This window comes from Mustelus asterias, chromosome 5 (genome assembly GCF_964213995.1).
Source record: "Mustelus asterias chromosome 5, sMusAst1.hap1.1, whole genome shotgun sequence".
Classification (NCBI taxonomy): domain Eukaryota; kingdom Metazoa; phylum Chordata; class Chondrichthyes; order Carcharhiniformes; family Triakidae; genus Mustelus; species Mustelus asterias.
The window spans coordinates 14,028,493-14,046,848 of NC_135805.1; the positions used below are offsets into that span (position 1 = coordinate 14,028,493).

The 18,356-nt window shown below is 52.0% G+C and overlaps 1 protein-coding gene across 1 annotated transcript in view; it reads left to right on the forward strand.

Moving 5' to 3' along the window:
• The window catches only part of LOC144493372 (inositol-trisphosphate 3-kinase B-like), a 61,250-nt gene extending 44,285 nt beyond the window's left edge, over positions 1 to 16,965 (forward strand). The window contains exons 5-7 of the mRNA XM_078212194.1: positions 3,539 to 3,640; positions 4,775 to 4,846; positions 15,234 to 16,965. Coding sequence (XP_078068320.1) covers positions 3,539 to 3,640; positions 4,775 to 4,846; positions 15,234 to 15,443 — 384 coding nt within the window. The 3' untranslated portion in view covers positions 15,444 to 16,965. The remainder of the gene's footprint in view (positions 1 to 3,538; positions 3,641 to 4,774; positions 4,847 to 15,233) is intronic.
• Positions 16,966 to 18,356: the final 1,391 nt, after the last annotated feature.

Here is an 18,356-nt window from a genome sequence, read left to right on the forward strand (position 1 = left end):
GGTAGCACAGTGGTTAGCACTGCTGCCTCCCAGCACCAGGAACATGGGTTCGATTCCCGGTTTGGGTCACTGTCTGTGTGGAGTTTGCATGTTCTCCCTGTGTCTGCGTGGGTTTCCTCCCACAGTCTGAACGCTGAGCTAAATTCTCCCTCAGTGTACCCAAACAGGCACCAGAGTGTGGCGACTAGGGGATTTTCACGGCAACTTCATTGCAGTGTTAATGTAAGCCTTACTTGTGACTAATAAATAAACGTTACTTTTATCAAAATCCTCAACTCACCTGCCTTACTCACTGGACTCCTTGCATTGAAGTGAATGCCATCCAGCCTGCCCACACTACTCCCTCGTGCCTTTAGTTATCTATAATCTCTCTGCCATCCAGATTAACTTTATTCTTCTGTATTTGCCTGTGCATCACCCGCTACTCTCCCACCACACTCCACCCCCCTGCCAAATTAGTTTAATCACCCCCCCTCCCCCCACCCCATAGCACCAGCTAACCCACCCCCCCTCCCTCCCCCGCAACGGTTAGACCCAATGTGGTTCAGCTGTAGCCCATCCAACCTGTACAGGTCCCACCTTCCCCGGAAATGGTTTCGGTGATCCAGGAATCCAAAGCCCTCCTCCCTCCACCATCTCTTTGGTCACACATTGATCTGCCCTCGCCTCCTATTCCCATCCATACCGGCATGTGGCACTGGGAGCCATCCAGCCAATCAGGTGCCCTTTCCTCCTGTAGTAAGGATTGTAGTGATGGTTTGAAATTTGGCATTCTTACATTTGTCCTGATTTGTGAAAAATTAAAAAACTTCAACCACACTTTTTTATTCATTTGGCCAACATTTATTGGCCATCCCTCGTTATCATAGAAACCCCACAGTGCAGAAGGAGGCCATTCGGTCCATTGAATCTGCCTGAGGACAGTTGAGAGAATTGGCTGTATCACATGTAGGCCAGACCAGATAAGGACGGCAGATTTCCTTCCCGAAAGATGGATTTTCCCAACAATGATTTCATGGTCATCAGTATCATAGAATCATAGAATTCTACAGTGCAGAAGGAGGCCATTCGGCCCATCGAGTCTGCACTGACCACAATCCCACCCAGCCCCTATTCCCCGTAGCCCCACGTATTTACCCTGTTAGTTCCCCTGACACTAAGGGGCAATTTTAGCATGGCCAATCCACCTAACCTGCACATCTTTGGACTGTGGGAGGAATCCAGAGCACCCGGAGGAAACCCACACAGACACAGGGAGAACATGCAAACTACACACAGACAGTGATCCAAGCCGGGAATTAAATCCGGGTCCCTGGCCCTGTGAGGCAGCAGTGCTAACCACTGTGACACCCTAAATTACAGATATGTTTTATTGAATTCAAATTCCACAATCTGCCGGGGCAGGATTCGAACCCGGGTCCCCAGAACATTAGCAGAGTTTCTGGATTAACAGTCTAGTGATAATACCACTAGGCCATCGCCTCCCCATGTTACACAGTTATCTTTCCGTGCTGAATAAGAGAGGGGACATCACCCCAACTTTACAATATCGCAGAACTGGGCCTGTTCCTGGCAGGTAGCCTCAGTGCAATGTTACAGTGTGAGCTGAGGTAAGGGTGGGATGGGGTCCTTTGTGTCTTTGGAGTTTAGCAACAGCCCCACTTAAATCTGGGTGGAGGGATCCACACAGTCTGCTGGGAGAGAGAGAGGCCTTTCCGTATGACTAACTTGGATTGAGCCTAACTCTTGGGCCCCGGAGGTGAAAGGTCAAGGTTGTTTGCGTGCTTCTGTTAATTATTGTTATGAAGGGGAGGTTGATCCCCCTCCGAGAACTGACACCTAATCACTCAGAGGAGTACCGCGCCTTATAATCTGTAACCGTGAGCGTGAAGGTGCGACCTGCTCTTCAGCAACCCCTAGTGGTGAAACACAAAATAACTCCCTGACACTCTCTCTAAAATCAACAAGTAACAATTTATTTATCTAACCAACTCAACAGGTTAACTAAACTATTAACAAACCGAATAAAACAAGATTCTAATGGAATGCTGTTCAGATAAATACAATTCCTGCTCATTAGCAAAATAAAATTTAGTCACTCTCACAATTAATGGCTGTAAATTGGGAGAGGGGAGTGTGCAGAGGGACCTGGGTGTCCTTGTGCACCAGTCGCTGAAGGTAAGCATGCAGGTGCAGCAGGCGGTAAAGAAGGCAAATGGCATGTTGGCCTTCATAGTGAGAAGTTTCGAGTACAGGAGCAGGGATGTGTTGTTGCAATTATACAGGACCTTGGTGAGGCCACACCTAGAGTATTGTGTGTAGTTTTGGTCTCCTTTTCTGAGGAAGGATGTTCTTGCTCTCGAGGGAGTGCAGCGAAGGTTTACCAGGCTGATTCCAGGGATGGCGGGACTGATGTACGAGGAGAGATTGACTAGGTTAGGATTGTTTTCTCTGGAGTTCAGACGAACGTGGGGGGATCTCATAGAGACTAATAAAATTCTAACGGGACTAGACAGGGTAGATGCAGGGAGGATTTTCCCGATGGTGGGGGAACCCAGAACCAGGGGTCACAGTCTGAGGATTCAGGGTAGACCATTTAGGGCGGAGACGAGGAGACATTTCTTCACCCAAAGAGTGGTGAGCCTGTGGAATTCATTACCACAGGAAGATGTTGATGCCAAAACATTGAATGTATTCAAGAGGCGGCTGGATATAGCACTTGGGGCGAACGGGATCAAAGGTTATGGGGAGAAAGCAGGATTAGGCTATTGAGTTGGATGATCAGCCATGATCGTGATGAATGGTGGAGCAGGCTCGAAGGGCTGAATGGCCTCCTCCTGCTCCTATCCTCTATGTTTTTATGTTTCTATGTTTGGCATCTTCTGGAATATTCTGGGCCTTTTCTGTTGATTCTTCTGTATGGAACTTCTTTCTTCTTTGGTACCTTTTCTATCGAGATGGTACTTTCTCTAAGATGTAAATGAAGCTGTGAGAGCCAGCAGTTCTCTCTCTCTCTAGAGCTGGACTAAGAGTTGATACTCTGGCAGATTGCAGTTGCTCTCTGCTTTTGTCCCACTGCCACCCTTCTTTTATACCTGTGATGACAAAGAACAACAAAGAACAATACAGCACAGGAACAGGCCCTTTGGCCCTCCAAGCCCGCGCCGCTCCCTGGTCCAAACTAGACCATTCTATATCCCCATATCCATATCAATATCCCCTACAATATGATTGGTTCTAGGTTGTCAACACCATCAAATTCAAATTTTATAGATTCTTGGTATCCAAATTGATAGGCTGAATTCAAAAAAATTCAAAAAGCCTGAAAGCCTGTTGCCTTGGTAACCCTGCTGCTTGGCCGTCCAACACAAATGTTTCAGTCTGAGTACTCTATATGTACTTGCATTTTTTTAAACTCTCTAAGCACAGAAAAAGCACCATCTTTCTAAAGGGACCATGCAATGCTTTCCCCCTCGCGTTTCACAAACACCAACCTACAATTACTCTACCCAACTTTGACACATTACTCTCTTTACAGAATGAAGATGGGTCTGTGAACCGGGACTTTAAGAAGACAAAGACCAAAGAGCAGGTTGTGATGGCGTTCAGAGAGTTCACCAAGGGAAACAAGATTGTTTTGGTAAGTTGGGGTGGGGCTGCTTTTGGCTGCAACGTGGGCGAGGATGTGAGCTGTTTCTCTCAAAGGGCACAGACGTCTCCCCCGTGAATTGGGAGAGGGAGGTGGGTGGGCGCTGGTGGAGGCAGGGGCTCTCTGATGGGGTGAGGGAGAAGGAGGAAAGGGCTCTGGGAATCCAGAGAGATGGGTGACAGGTTTAGGGAGCAGTGAGGAAGAGGGCAGATGGTGGGGGTGGGGGTGGAGGGAAACGGGGAGGGTGGGCGTGGAGGAGGGGGAGAGAGAGCGGGAGGTTACATTGAAATTGTGTAAGAGACTAGCTCGGCCTGGGTGCCAGACCTGAGGAAGGATGTGAAGACCATTGGAGAGAGTACAGATAAGACTGACAAGAATGATTCTTGTTTTCCTTGGAGAAAAGAAGGCTGAGAGGAGACTTGATCGAGATATTCAAGATCCTGTGGGATACGGACAGGATAAATAGTGAGAAACTGTTCCCACTCAAGACAGCATCACGAACGAGAGGGCACAGATTCAAACTCATTGGCAGGAGGAGTAAAATTAATAAATGAAGAACAAAGAAAATTACAGCACAGGAACAGGCCCTTCGGCCCTCCAAGCCTGCACCGACCATGCTGCCCGACTGAACTAAAACCCCCTACCCTTCCAGGGACCATATCCCTCTATTCCCATCCTATTCATGTATTTGTCTAGATGCCCCTTAAAAGTCACTACCGTATCCGTCTCCACTACCTCCCCCGGCAACGAGTTCCAAGCACCCACCCTCTGTGTAAAAAACGTACCTCGTACATCTCCTTTAAACTAATGCGAGGAACAATGTTTTAACCCAGCGGGTGGTTGGAGTCTGGAACAATCTTCCTGAGAGGGTGGTGGAGGTAGGTTCGATTGAGAGATTTGAGAAAGAGTTGGATAGCTACCTGAAAAGAATGTCCAAGCTTACGGGGATAAGGCAGGGGCACGGGACGAGATCGAATGCTCTTTCAGAGAGCCAGTGCAGGCTTGATGGATTGAATGGCCTCCTTCTGCATGGTAAAGATTGTGTGATTCTCACCCTGAGCTTGGAGGGCAAAAGGGAAGGTGAGAGTATTCACTGCAGTGATTCCATCGTTCTGTCTGTTCCAGAAAAAATACCTCGATCGTTTGAAGTTGATTAAGGAAACTCTGGAGGGTTCTGCTTTCTTCAAAACTCATGAGGTGAGTGGAGGTTACTTTCCAAAGAATTATCGCTGAGCATTGGCATAAAAACAGAAACATGCTGGAAAATCTCAGCGGGTCTGACAGCGTCTGTGGAGAGAGAATAGAGCCAACATTTCGAGTTTGACGACCCTCGCCCAAGCGAGATCCAGCCCAGTCTCTCTCTCACACACACAGAGGGCGATTCACCCATCCCTAATTTTTCAGCACAGCGAACGGGGAGAATCCCGCGGCGGGTGGGGGGGGGGGGGGGGGGGGGTGGTGGATTCAGGGGGCTCGGGGGGTGGTGGTGGATTCAGGGGGCTCGTGCAAGCAGTCGTGCCCCGCGTGCGTCTCCCAGCGCCAGATTTCCGGGAGCGTCTGATCTGCACTGCCAATCTGTGGGGAGTCACAAAGACCATTTAAGTGGCCAGTTGAATATCATTAGCGAGCCAGGGACTGAAGTCTCCAGGCCCGCGAGCATCTCCCCCCCCCCCCCCCCGACAGAGTGTTTCACTCCGCGGGGTCAGACCAGCTCCCCACTTTTAGGGGGCCAGCGGCTTGACCCTGCTGGAGTGAGGGGGGGCAATCGGGGGATCCCCAGGGGGTCAGGGGGTGGGGGGTGGTGTCCTCTGGGCATTGGCACTCTGGCAGTGCCAGCCTAGGCTCCCAGGCACTGCCCATCAGGCTTGGGGCAGCGCCAAGGGGTGCGGCATATGGGGGCAGGGCCGAGGGGTGATTGGTGGGGTGGTGGGTCCCGCTGCCACACTGCATAGGGATTGGTGGGGAAAGGAGGGAGGCCAGAGATCGGGGCGGGACTGCGGAGTGGGGTCACTATCGGAGAGGGCGGGAGAATCGGTGGGGGTGGCTGGTGATCATGGCGGGCCGGGGGGAGGGGGGGGGTCGGGCTCAGCCCAGGAATGGTCGGGGGCCAGCGATCGGGCTTGGGGGGGGGGGGCGCCGGAGAGCCGGCATTGAGTGGATCACGGGGCTGGCCAGCAATCGGGAGGCCGCAGTGTGAGGCCACTGCACATGTGCTGATCTCGGCACTGACCGATCTCGGCACTGACCGATCTCGGCACTGACCGATCCCGGCACTGACCGATCTCGGCACTGACCGATCTCGGCACTGACCGATCTCGGCACTGACCGATCTCGGCACTGACCGATCCCGGCACTGACCGATCTCGGCACTGACCGATCTCGGCACTGACCGATCTCGGCACTGAACGATCTCGGCACTGACCGATCCCGGCACTGACCGATCCCGGCACTGACCCCCAGAAATCTCTGGGGATACAGGGAGAGGAGGAATCTCTGGGAAAACAGGGAGAGGGGGGAATCTCTGGGAAAACAGGGAGAGAGGGAATCTCTGGGAAAACAGGGAGAGGGGGAGTCTCTGGGGAAACTGGGAGAGGGGGAGTCTCTGGGGAAATTGGGAGAGGGGGAGTCTCTGGGGAAACTGGGAGAGGGGGAGTCTCTGGGGATACTGGGAGAGGGGGGAATCTCTGGGGCGACTGGGAGAGGGGGGAATCTCTGGGAAAACAGGGAGAGGGGGGAATCTCTGGGAAAACAGGGAGAGGGGGGAGTCTCTGGGAAAACAGGGAGAGGGGGGAATCTCTGGGAAAACAGGGAGAGGGGGGAATCTCTGGGAAAACAGGGAGAGGGGGGAGTCTCTGGGAAAACAGGGAGAGAGGGAATCTCTGGGGAGACAGTGAGGGGGGAACCTCTGGGGAGACTGGGAGAGGGGAGAGGTTAGAGAATACTTTTGTATCTTGTACTGAAGGTATGAATTGTGTTCTGTATTTAACTGGCTGTGATAAAGAAGCTGGAAGAACTGGGCTGGGAATGGGAATGGAATGTGCCTGCGATTTATGAGAGAGAGCGGGGGAATGTGCAGGAACTTGGCGAGTTTTAGTTACCCCAGGCTGAATTAAAGTGTTGTTGTTTATTTGTTTTTGGTTGTAATCTCTCATCTGTATTTATCTGTTTCCTGCACCGTGTCCATGGTTACTGCCGGTCCACACGCTTTCCTGCAGTTTCCGAGGAGATCTGGGAGTTCAATGTTCCCGATGGTGGTGCTGAGGAACTGGGATTGGCTCAGATGGCTGCTGGCTTCAGGAGAAGTCTGCTTTCAAACAATCCTGTCGCACCCTTACTCTCAGTCAGGGGGTCGTGAGTTCATGTCCCGCCCGAGAGTCCCCAGCACAAAAATCCAGCCTGACCCTCCAGTACTGAGGGAGCGCTGCTCTGTCAGAGGGTCAGTACTGAGGGAGTGCCGCACTGTCAGAGGGTCAGTACTGAGGGAGTGCCGCACTGTCAGAGGGTCAGTACTGAGGGAGTGCTGCACTGTCAGAGGGTCAGTACTGAGGGAGTGCCGCACTGTCAGAGGGTCAGTACTGAGGGAGTGCTGCATTGTCAGAGGGTCAGTACTGAGGGAGTGCTGCACTGTCAGAGGGTCAGTACTGAGGGAGTGCTGCACTGTCAGAAGGTCAGTACTGAGGGAGTGCTGCACTGTCAGAGGGTCAGTACTGAGGGAGTGCTGCATTGTCAGAGGGTCAGTACTGAGGGAGTGCTGCACTGTCAGAGGGTCAGTGCTGAGGGAGTGCTGCACTGTCAGAGGGTCAGTGCTGAGGGAGTGCTGCACTGTCAGAGGGTCAGTGCTTGGGGAGTGCTGCACTGTCAGAGGGTCAGTGCTGAGGGAGTGCCGCACTGTCAGAGGGTCAGTGCTGTGGAAGTGCTGCACTGTCAGAGGGTCAGTGCTTGGGGAGTGCTGCACTGTCAGGGGGTCAGTACTGAGGGAGTGCTGCACTGTCAGAGGGTCAGTGCTGAGGGAGTGCCACACTGTCAGAGGGTCAGTACTGAGGGAGTGCTGCACTGTCAGAGGGTCAGTACTGAGGGAGTGCCACACTGTCAGAGGGTCAGTGCTGAGGGAGTGCTGCACTTTCAGAGGGTCAGTACTGAGGGAGTGCTGCACTGTCAGAGGGTCAGTACTGAGGGAGTGCTGCACTGTCAGAGGGTCAGTACTGAGGGAGTGCTGCACTGTCAGAGGGTCAGTACTGAGGGAGTGCTGCACTGTCAGAGGGTCAGTGCTGAGGGAGTGCTGCACTGTCAGAGGGTCAGTACTGAGGGAGTGCCGCACTGTCAGAGGGTCAGTACTGAGGGAGTGCTGCACTGTCAGAGGGTCAGTACTGAGGGAGTGCTGCACTTTCAGAGGGTCAGTACTGAGGGAGTGCTGCACTGTCAGAGGGTCAGTACTGAGGGAGTGCCGCACTGTCAGAGGGTCAGTGCTGAGGGAGTGCTGCACTGTCAGAGGGTCAGTACTGAGGGAGTGCTGCACTTTCAGAGGGTCAGTACTGAGGGAGTGCTGCACTGTCAGAGGGTCAGTGCTGAGGGAGTGCTGCACTGTCAGAGGGACAGTACTGAGGGAGTGCTGCACTGTCAGAGGGACAGTACTGAGGGAGTGCTGCACTGTCAGAGGGTCAGTACTGAGGGAGTGCTGCACTGTCAGAGGGTCAGTACTGAGGGAGTGCTGCACTGTCAGAGGGTCAGTACTGAGGGAGTGCTGCACTTTCAGAGGGTCAGTACTGAGGGAGTGCTGCACTTTCAGAGGGTCAGTTCTTGGGGAGTGCTGCACTGTCAGAGGGTCAGTACTGAGGGAGTGCCGCACTGTCAGAGGGTCAGTACTGAGGGAGTGCCGCACTGTCAGAGGGTCAGTACTGAGGGAGTGCCGCACTGTCAGAGGGTCAGTGCTGAGGGAGTGCTGCACTGTCAGAGGGTCAGTACTGAGGGAGTGCTGCACTGTCAGAGGGTCAGTGCTGAGGGAGTGCTGCACTGTCAGAGGGTCAGTGCTGAGGGAGTGCTGCACTTTCAGAGGGTCAGTGCTTGGGGAGTGCTGCACTGTCAGAGGGTCAGTACTGAGGGAGTGCTGCACTTTCAGAGGGTCAGTGCTTGGGGAGTGCTGCACTGTCAGAGGGTCAGTACTGAGGGAGTGCTGCACTTTCAGAGGGTCAGTGCTTGGGGAGTGCTGCACTGTCAGAGGGTCAGTGCTGAGGGAGTGCCGCACTGTCAGAGGGTCAGTACTGAGGGAGTGCTGCACTGTCAGAGGGTCAGTACTGAGGGAGTGCTGCACTGTCAGAGGGTCAGTGCTGAGGGAGTGCTGCACTGTCAGAGGGTCAGTGCTGAGGGAGTGCTGCACTGTCAGAGGGTCAGTGCTTGGGGAGTGCTGCACTGTCAGGGGGTCAGTACTGAGGGAGTGCTGCACTTTCAGAGGGTCAGTGCTTGGGGAGTGCTGCACTGTCAGGGGGTCAGTGCTGAGGGAGTGCTGCACTGTCAGAGGGTCAGTGCTGAGGGAGTGCTGCACTGTCAGAGGGACAGTACTGAGGGAGTGCTGCACTGTCAGAGGGACAGTACTGAGGGAGTGCTGCACTGTCAGAGGGTCAGTACTGAGGGAGTGCTGCACTGTCAGAGGGTCAGTACTGAGGGAGTGCTGCACTGTCAGAGGGTCAGTACTGAGGGAGTGCTGCACTTTCAGAGGGTCAGTACTGAGGGAGTGCTGCACTTTCAGAGGGTCAGTTCTTGGGGAGTGCTGCACTGTCAGAGGGTCAGTACTGAGGGAGTGCCGCACTGTCAGAGGGTCAGTACTGAGGGAGTGCCGCACTGTCAGAGGGTCAGTACTGAGGGAGTGCCGCACTGTCAGAGGGTCAGTGCTGAGGGAGTGCTGCACTGTCAGAGGGTCAGTACTGAGGGAGTGCTGCACTGTCAGAGGGTCAGTGCTGAGGGAGTGCTGCACTGTCAGAGGGTCAGTGCTGAGGGAGTGCTGCACTTTCAGAGGGTCAGTGCTTGGGGAGTGCTGCACTGTCAGAGGGTCAGTACTGAGGGAGTGCTGCACTTTCAGAGGGTCAGTGCTTGGGGAGTGCTGCACTGTCAGAGGGTCAGTACTGAGGGAGTGCTGCACTTTCAGAGGGTCAGTGCTTGGGGAGTGCTGCACTGTCAGAGGGTCAGTGCTGAGGGAGTGCCGCACTGTCAGAGGGTCAGTACTGAGGGAGTGCTGCACTGTCAGAGGGTCAGTACTGAGGGAGTGCTGCACTGTCAGAGGGTCAGTGCTGAGGGAGTGCTGCACTGTCAGAGGGTCAGTGCTGAGGGAGTGCTGCACTGTCAGAGGGTCAGTGCTTGGGGAGTGCTGCACTGTCAGGGGGTCAGTACTGAGGGAGTGCTGCACTTTCAGAGGGTCAGTGCTTGGGGAGTGCTGCACTGTCAGGGGGTCAGTGCTGAGGGAGTGCTGCACTGTCAGAGGGTCAGTACTGAGGGAGTGCTGCACTGTCAGAGGGTCAGTACTGAGGGAGTGCTGCACTGTCAGAGGGTCAGTGCTGAGGGAGTGCTGCACTGTCAGAGGGTCAGTGCTGAGGGAGTGCTGCACTGTCAGAGGGTCAGTGCTGAGGGAGTGCTGCACTATCAGAGGGTCAGTGCTGAGGGAGTGCTGCACTGTCAGAGGGTCAGTGCTGAGGGAGTGCTGCACTGTCAGAGGGTCAGTGCTGAGGGAGTGCTGCACTGTCAGAGGGTCAGTGCTGAGGGAGTGCTGCACTGTCAGAGGGTCAGTGCTGAGGGAGTGCTGCACTGTCAGCGGGTCAGTACTGAGGGAGTGCCGCACTGTCAGAGGGTCAGTGCTGAGGGAGTGCTGCACTGTCAGAGGGTCAGTACTGAGGGAGTGCCGCACTGTCAGAGGGTCAGAGCTGAGGGAGTGCTGCACTGTCAGAGGTGCCAGCTATTGGATAAAACCTCAGACTGAGACCTTGGCTGTCTGCTTAGTGTTAATGCTTCATCAATCACACTGTTAAAGGTCAAAAGGAAACAGGTGATGGATATTAAGTTATCTTTAGCCTGTAGGTGATAGCTGGGACACTGGCCTCTGAGGCTCAACATTTGAATTAGAATAGAATCATTGAATCCTTACTGTGCAGAAAGAGGCCATTCGGCCCATCGGGCCTGCACTGACAATCCCACCCAGGTCCTATCCCTGTAACCCCATATATTTGGGTAGCACAGTGGTTAGCACTGCTGCTTCACAGCGCCAGGGACCCGGGTTCGATTCCTGGCTTGGGTCACTGTCTGTGCGGAGTCTGCGCATTCTCCCCGTGTCTGCGTGGGTTTCCTCCGGGTGCTCCGGTTTCCTCCCACAGTCTGAAAGACGTGCTGGTTAGATGCATTGACCCGAGCAGGCGCCAGAGTGTGGCGACTAGGAGAATTTCACAGTAACTTCAATGCAGTGTTAATGTAAGCCTCACTTGTGACTAATAAATAAACTTTAACTTTAATATTTACCTTGCTAACAGCTCTGACACTGAGGGAGAATTTATCACGGCCAATCAACCTAACTCACACATCTTTGATCTCCTCCAATGCCACCACATCCTTTCTCAAAGAAGGTGACCAAAACTGAACACAATACCCCAAGTGTGGTCGCACCCAACACTTTATACAATTGTAACAACACTTCTCTACTTTAATCTAGAATGGTGCAGCAATATAAAATGAATCAGGACATCTCTTTATCCTATTTTCAGAAATGAGGAGCATAAGAACATAAGAACTAGGATCAGGAGTAGGCCATCTGGCCCCTCGAGCCTGCTCCGCCATTCAATAAGACCACGGCTGATCTCCTTATGGACCCGGCTCCAGCCACCCGCCTCCTCAACACAATTCCTCCACTCTTCAAAAATCTTATCTGTCCTTGCCCCAAAAACATTCCATGAGGTAGCCCCAATTGCCCCACTGGGCAGGGAACTCCACAGAGCCACAATCCTCTGGGTGGACAAGCTCCTCCCCAACTCAGTCCCAAATCCGCTTCCCCTCAGCTTGAGGCTACGCCCTCCCCAGCCCCGGCCCTGGCCCCATCCGCCAATGGAAACAATCTCCCCATCTCCACTCCACCCATTCCCCTCTCAATTCCACATGTTTCTACAGGATGCCCCCACCCCTCCCACTCCTCCAAACTCCAACAAGCACAGTCCCAGTACTCTCAGTCTCTCCCCATAAGCCACAACCCTCTCAACTCTGGAATCAAACCAGTGAACCTCCTCCACAACCTCCCCCCAGCACCCGCACATCCCCCCTCAAGCAAGAAGACCAAAACTGTACACAACACTCAAGCTACAGCTATCAAACCGAAAATCCATCTCTATCAAATTAGGACTACAATAAATAAGGCATGGATAATATTTATAACAGCATCTGTACAAACTTCATTGGTCAACACAGGCAGGGCATCACATTCAGATGCTCCTTCTTACCTTTCTCTGTTGTCTATCATACATTATTCAGGTGTGTTTTAACTCTTCAACTATTCAAGATAAGCAGACACAGTAAAATTCAGCAAATTATGGAGCAATTTATACAGCAACAGTTGCTCCAACTTTTACAAAATCCAAGCCAGCCTCCCATCCACTGACTCTGTCTACACTTCCCGCTGCCTCGGCAAAGCAGCCAGCATAATTAAGGACCCCACGCACCCCGGATATTCTCTCTTCCAGCTTCTTCCTTCAGGAAAAAGATACAAAAGTCTGAGGTCACGTACCAACCGACTCAAGAACAGCTTCTTCCCTGCTGCTGTCAGACTTTTGAATGGACTTACCTTGTATTAAGTTGATCTTTCTCTACACCCTAGCTATGACTGTAACACTACATTCTGCACTCTCTCCTTTCCTTCTCTATGCTTTGTCTGTATAGCGCGCAAGAAACAATACTTTTCACTGTATGCTAATACATGTATAGAGACGCAAGGACTGATTAGGGACAGTCAGCATGGCTTTGTGAGTGAAAAATCATGCCTCACAAATTTGATTGAGTTTTTTGAAGGGATAACCAAGAAGATCGATGAGGGCAGTGTAGTTGATGTTGTCTACATGGACTTTTGTAAGGCCTTTGACAAGGTACCGCATGGTAGGTTGTTGCGTAAGGTTAAATCTCACAGAACCCAGGGTGAGGTATCTAAATGGATCCAAAATTGGCTTCTTGACAGAAGCCAGAGGGTGATTGTAGAGGGTTGTTTTTCAAACTGGAGGCCTGTGAGCAGCGGTGTGCCTCAGGGATCAGTGCTGGGCCCACTGTTATTTGTCATTTGTATTAATGATTTGGAAGAGAATATAGGAGGCATGGTTAGTAAGTTTGCAGATGACACTAAGATTGGTGGCATAGTGGACAGTGAAGAAAGTTATCTCCAATTGCAACGGGATCTTGATCAATTGGGCCAGTGGGCTGACGATGGAGTTTAATTTAGATAAATGCGAGATGATACATTTTGGTAGATTGAACCAGGGCAGGACTTACTCAGTTAATGGTAGGGCGTTGGAGAGAGTTACAGAACAAAGAGATCTAGGGGTACATGTTCATAGCTCCTTGAAAGTGGAGTCACAGGTGGACAGAGTGGTGAAGAAGGCATTCGGCATGCTTGATTTCATTGGTCAGAACATTGAATACAGGAGTTGGGACATCTTGTTGAAGTTGTACAAGACATTGGCAAGGCCACACTTGGAATACTGTGTGCAATTCTGGTCACCCTATTATAGAAAGGATATTATTAAACTAGAAAGAGTGCAGAAAAGATTTACTCGGATGCTACCGGGACTTGATGGATTGAGTTATAAGGAGAGGCTGGATAGACTGGGACTTTTTCCTCTGGAGCGTAGGAGGCTGAGGGGTGATCTTATAGAGGTCTATAAAATAATGAGGGGCACAGATCAGCTAAATAGTCAATATCTTTTCCCAAAGGTAGGGGAGTCTAAAACTAGAGGGCATAGGTTTAAGGTGAGAGGGGAGAGATACAAAAGTGTCCAGAGGGGCAATTTTTTCACACAGAGGGTGGTGAGTGTCTGGAACCAGCTGCCAGAGGTAGTAGTAGAGGCGGGTTCAATTTTGTCTTTTAAAAATCATTTAGACAGTTACATGGATAAGATGGGTATAGAGGGATATGGGCCAAATGCAGGCAATTGGGTTTAGCTTAGAGGTAATAAAAAAAAAGGGCGCATGGACAAGTTGGGCCAAAGGGCCTGTTTCCATGCTGTAAACCTCCATGACTCTCTGGCTCTATGTGACAATTATAAATCAAATCAAATCAAAAAACCCTTGGCTCAGATTTTCGCTCCCACATCAAGTGCATAGAGATGGGGTAATTCCCACCTCCAAGAACCTGACCTTTAAAAACAGTTCCCAGACATTGGACTTTCAGTCTGGGGTAAGTTGAGACTGGTGACCCTCAGATACCAGGTGCAAAGGCTCCACAGCTACGATACCAACTCACCTAGTATCCACCGTAGGTGGACCTCCATGCAGAGATTTTTTAGATTGTAATTGTCAATCGCTGACTTTACTATGTTATAAAACCCATTTTTAAAATACCATTTACTACATTTACATTCCCTCAACTAACTAACACCTTATGACAACAATTTTTAAATTCAAGCTCAGAATCCCTTACAACGACAAGCATTGGAATTCACAATTCCACATCAAAGAATGTATAACCACTTGCAGCTGCCACACTGTGAAATTGCAGGCACCCTGCTGTGATAATGGTTGCATCTGAAATTACACATGCAGCAGCAATCCAATAATGGGAACTCTCAGGGCCACATGTATGATTGTCACATGTCTTGGGATACAGTGAAAAGTATTGTTTCTTGCACGCTATACAGACAAAACATACCGTGCAGAGAGAAGGAAAGGAGAGAGTGCAGAATGTAGTGTTACAGTCATAGATAGGGTGTAGCGAAAGATCAACTTAATATAAGCTAGATTCATTGGAGAAAAGTTCTTAGTTTTGATTTCACCAACCAGCTTGGATTCTGTTAGCATAACGGTGGAAGTAAACAGGTCCTTGTTTTTCTTTATTCTCTCGGGGGACATGGGCGTCGCTGGCTGGCCAGCATTTATTGCCCTTGGAGGGCAGTTACTGTGGCTCTGGAGTCACATGTAGGCCAGACCAGGTAAGGACGGCAGATTTCCTCCCCTAAAGGCCATCAATAGATTCTTAATTCCAGATATCTTTTATTCGATTTAAATTCCACCACCTGCCGTGGCAGGATTTGAACCCGGGTCCGCAGATCATTGGCTGAGTTTCTAGATTGATAGCCTAATGATAATACCACTAGGCCATCGCCTCCCCATTGACACCACTTGGAAGTAGAGCGAGGGAGTTCTGCCCAGCGCCTGGCCAATAATTATCCCTCAACCAATATCACCAACACAGATTGCTGTCTGTGGGACCTTGCTGTGTATAAACTGTCCTATATTATGGCTACACTTCAGAAAGCACTTCATTGACGCTGGGAGTGTCCAGAGGGGGTTGTGGAAGTCACTATATAAACGGCTATGTATTGACGAGCCCTCTCTCTCTCTCTCTGTTATACTCCAGGTGATTGGAAGCTCCTTGCTCTTTGTACACGACCGACGGGACCAGGCCAAGGTTTGGATGATCGACTTTGGCAAAACGATGCCTCTGCCCGAGGGCCAGGTCCTGACCCACAGGAGGCCCTGGGTGGAGGGGAATCGAGAGGACGGTTACCTCTGGGGCCTGGACAATCTTATCTCCATCATCACAGACATGTCGCAGGAGCAGAACTGAGGTGGAGCCGGAACTTCCTTCCGACAACTGAGGCAGTCCCTGTCCGTCAATACACGCCGCACTACAGAATGTTCTAGAACAAGCCCGCCTACCCCCTCTACCCCACACTCAGAAAGATGGCTACACGGAAGATACAGGCTGGGCTCTGATAGGACATTAAACTGCCAGGGTCAAGACTTTGGACAATGGGACTCATTTCCTTAACCTCCGTCCTCCTCCCTGCCCCTTAACCCCCCTCCCCTCCTCTCCCCTCCCCCTCACACTCCCAGCTCCTCCTAAAACTCCAAACCTGTCTTGCTCTGTGGCAGTCGGAATATCGAGGGAGGGAGGGAGGGAGGGCCGAGTCCTTAAGGGCAGCTTGAGGATGTTCCAGATATTTCACCGTCTGAGACCTTGGCTGTCACCCACATGCCTTATCTGTTTCACTCCAATACCAGTATTGAGTAATGTGGCATTTCACTGCACAGGAATAGGCCATTCCGCCCAACAAGTCTGTGCTAGCATGAGGCTCCAACGCAATGACTATCAGGTAGAAGATGGAACTGTCAGCTGGTGGATGAGGGAGGTCTTGGGCTTGGGTTGTTCATACAGAGAGAAGCAAGGGTTTAGAACGGACTCCTAAGGGCTTGTAGCCACGTGTTGTGTTTCTGTAGGTGCTGTTTTTACGGATCACACAGGCTGAGCCCAGTTCCAGGCCGGGACCAGCTCCCACAGGCCGGGACCAGCTCCCACAGGCCGGGACCAGCTCCCACAGGCCGGGACCAGCTCCCACAGGCCAGGACCAGCTCCCACAGGCCGGGACCAGCTCCCACAGGCCAGGACCAGCTCCCACAGGCCGGGTCCAACTCCCATAGGCCGGGACCAACTCCCACAGGCTGAGACCAGCTCCCACAGGCTGGGGTCAGTATCCACAGGCCGGGACCAACTCCCACAGGCCGGGGTCAGTATCCACAGGCCGGGACCAACTCCCACAGGCCGGAGTCAGTATCCACAGGCCGGGGTCTGTATCCACAGGCTGGGGTCAGCTCCCTCAAGTCAGGCAAGTGGTCCTTGGTAACAATCCCCAGCTCATTGGCAGTCGAGTTAACACAAGCCATTGGCGGAACCTCCCCTCACTTGGTGAACCCCCTTTACAAACCGTGAGGAATCGAGGGTGGGATTAAGCCACTCCCATCTACAATTTCCTTGCCCTATCCCATTCCCCATGCGAGGGCCCAACACAATCCACTCACGCTGCAGGCTGTGGCCTAACCGGATCCCCTTCGCTCACCCGCTCACCCACCGTGCCAACAGGCCAAGGAGGGCAACTCCAGCCCTGCTGGGAAACAGCAAGTACCAAAAAGTGGCTATGCCCGGCAGGGAGTGAGGCTAGCTGCTCGACTGGGGGAGGCTTCAATTGGCTCTTCTTGCAGCCAGGTTATGGTGGCAAAGTGGTGTTGTGTCACCCTCTGCTGGCCACTTTCTGCACCATCCATTTACACAGCTCGGTTCAATATGTCCCACTGCCCAAGGCTCTGGGGAAAGGGGATGGGCGGTGGGGGAGGAGGGGGGGGGGGCAGTGGGAGGGAGGGCGGAATGAGTGATTCCTCTGTGCAGTGAAAGCAGCATTTCAAATCTGACCCTGTGCAAATTTTTCTGATTTCTGGACAAGGAAATCCCTCCTCCCTTGGCAAATAGTTTGAAGTTTTATTGGTTCTTTTGAACCGGGGCCAGATTTTCCCAAGTGACCTCTTTTTCCCCTATGACCTCTCGCCCCCAATTAACCTAATATTCCAGGAGCAGACAGACCTGCCAAAAAATGCCCCCCTCTCCTCAAACCAGCCCGACGCTTGGCAAGGGGGAATGGACAATAAATAATTTTTTTTTAAGTTTATTTATTAGCATCACAAGTAGGCTTACTTACAAAGCACATCTTTCGGACTGTGGGAGGAAACCGGAGCATCCGGAGGAAACCCACGCTGACACTCTGCATGGACAGTGACCCAAGCTGGGAATCGAACCCAGGTCCCTGGAGCTGTGAGGCAGCAGCGCCAACCACTGTGCCACTGTGTCGCCCATAATGGGAGCCAGGCCAGCGACGCCCACATCCCACAGTGAACTTGTAAAAGAAATTTGGTCTGAAATAATTCCTGGAGGTTTCATGCCCTCCTGTTTGTCACCCGATATTGACACCACACCCTCTCCTGGCCACCTGATTGGACAACCTCTTGACCATTGCCTTGTCGCCAGTATAATTGTGACCAACGTTGTGCAGAGAAAATGAAAGATCGAACCGTTTCTTGGTCCCTCGCCTTGACGTTTCTCCCCTGAGGGGGTTGTTGGGGTCTGGGGGTGGGGTGGAAGGAGGAGTGCAAAATGGCTGCCACAGGCCCTGGTCAGAGAGGGAGGGAGCTTCTTTTCCCTGGAACCTGAGGGATCCGGAAGGTCTGAATCCTGAGCTCGGCCTGCGATTGACACTTGGGCCTGAGGCGGGAATCGAAAAAGTTAAGGGTCTGCTGCTGGTCCCTTAGCAACCAGCCGGGAGGCAGTAAGGTGCTGGGCCCAGGGTGTAGCCTATTGGCATTGTGCAGATATCCGCTCTCTGCCCTGAATATGGCTGTCTAGATTTAACGCCAGAAAATGTATTGTCTGCCCATTATTTTTGGCAGGAAAATCCAGAACTAGAGGAGAGCCAGCCGGATGACTCCTGGGTACAAACAACAAAGAAAATTACAACCCTTTGGCTGCACCGACCATGCTGCCCGACTGAACTAAAACCCCCTACCCTTCCGGGGACCATATCCCTCCATTCCCATTCCATTCATGTATCTATCAAGACGCCCCTTAAAACTCACTATCGCATCTGCTTCCACTGCCTCTCCCAGCAGCGAGTTCCAGGCACCCACCACCCTCTGTGTAAAAAGTCTGCCTCGT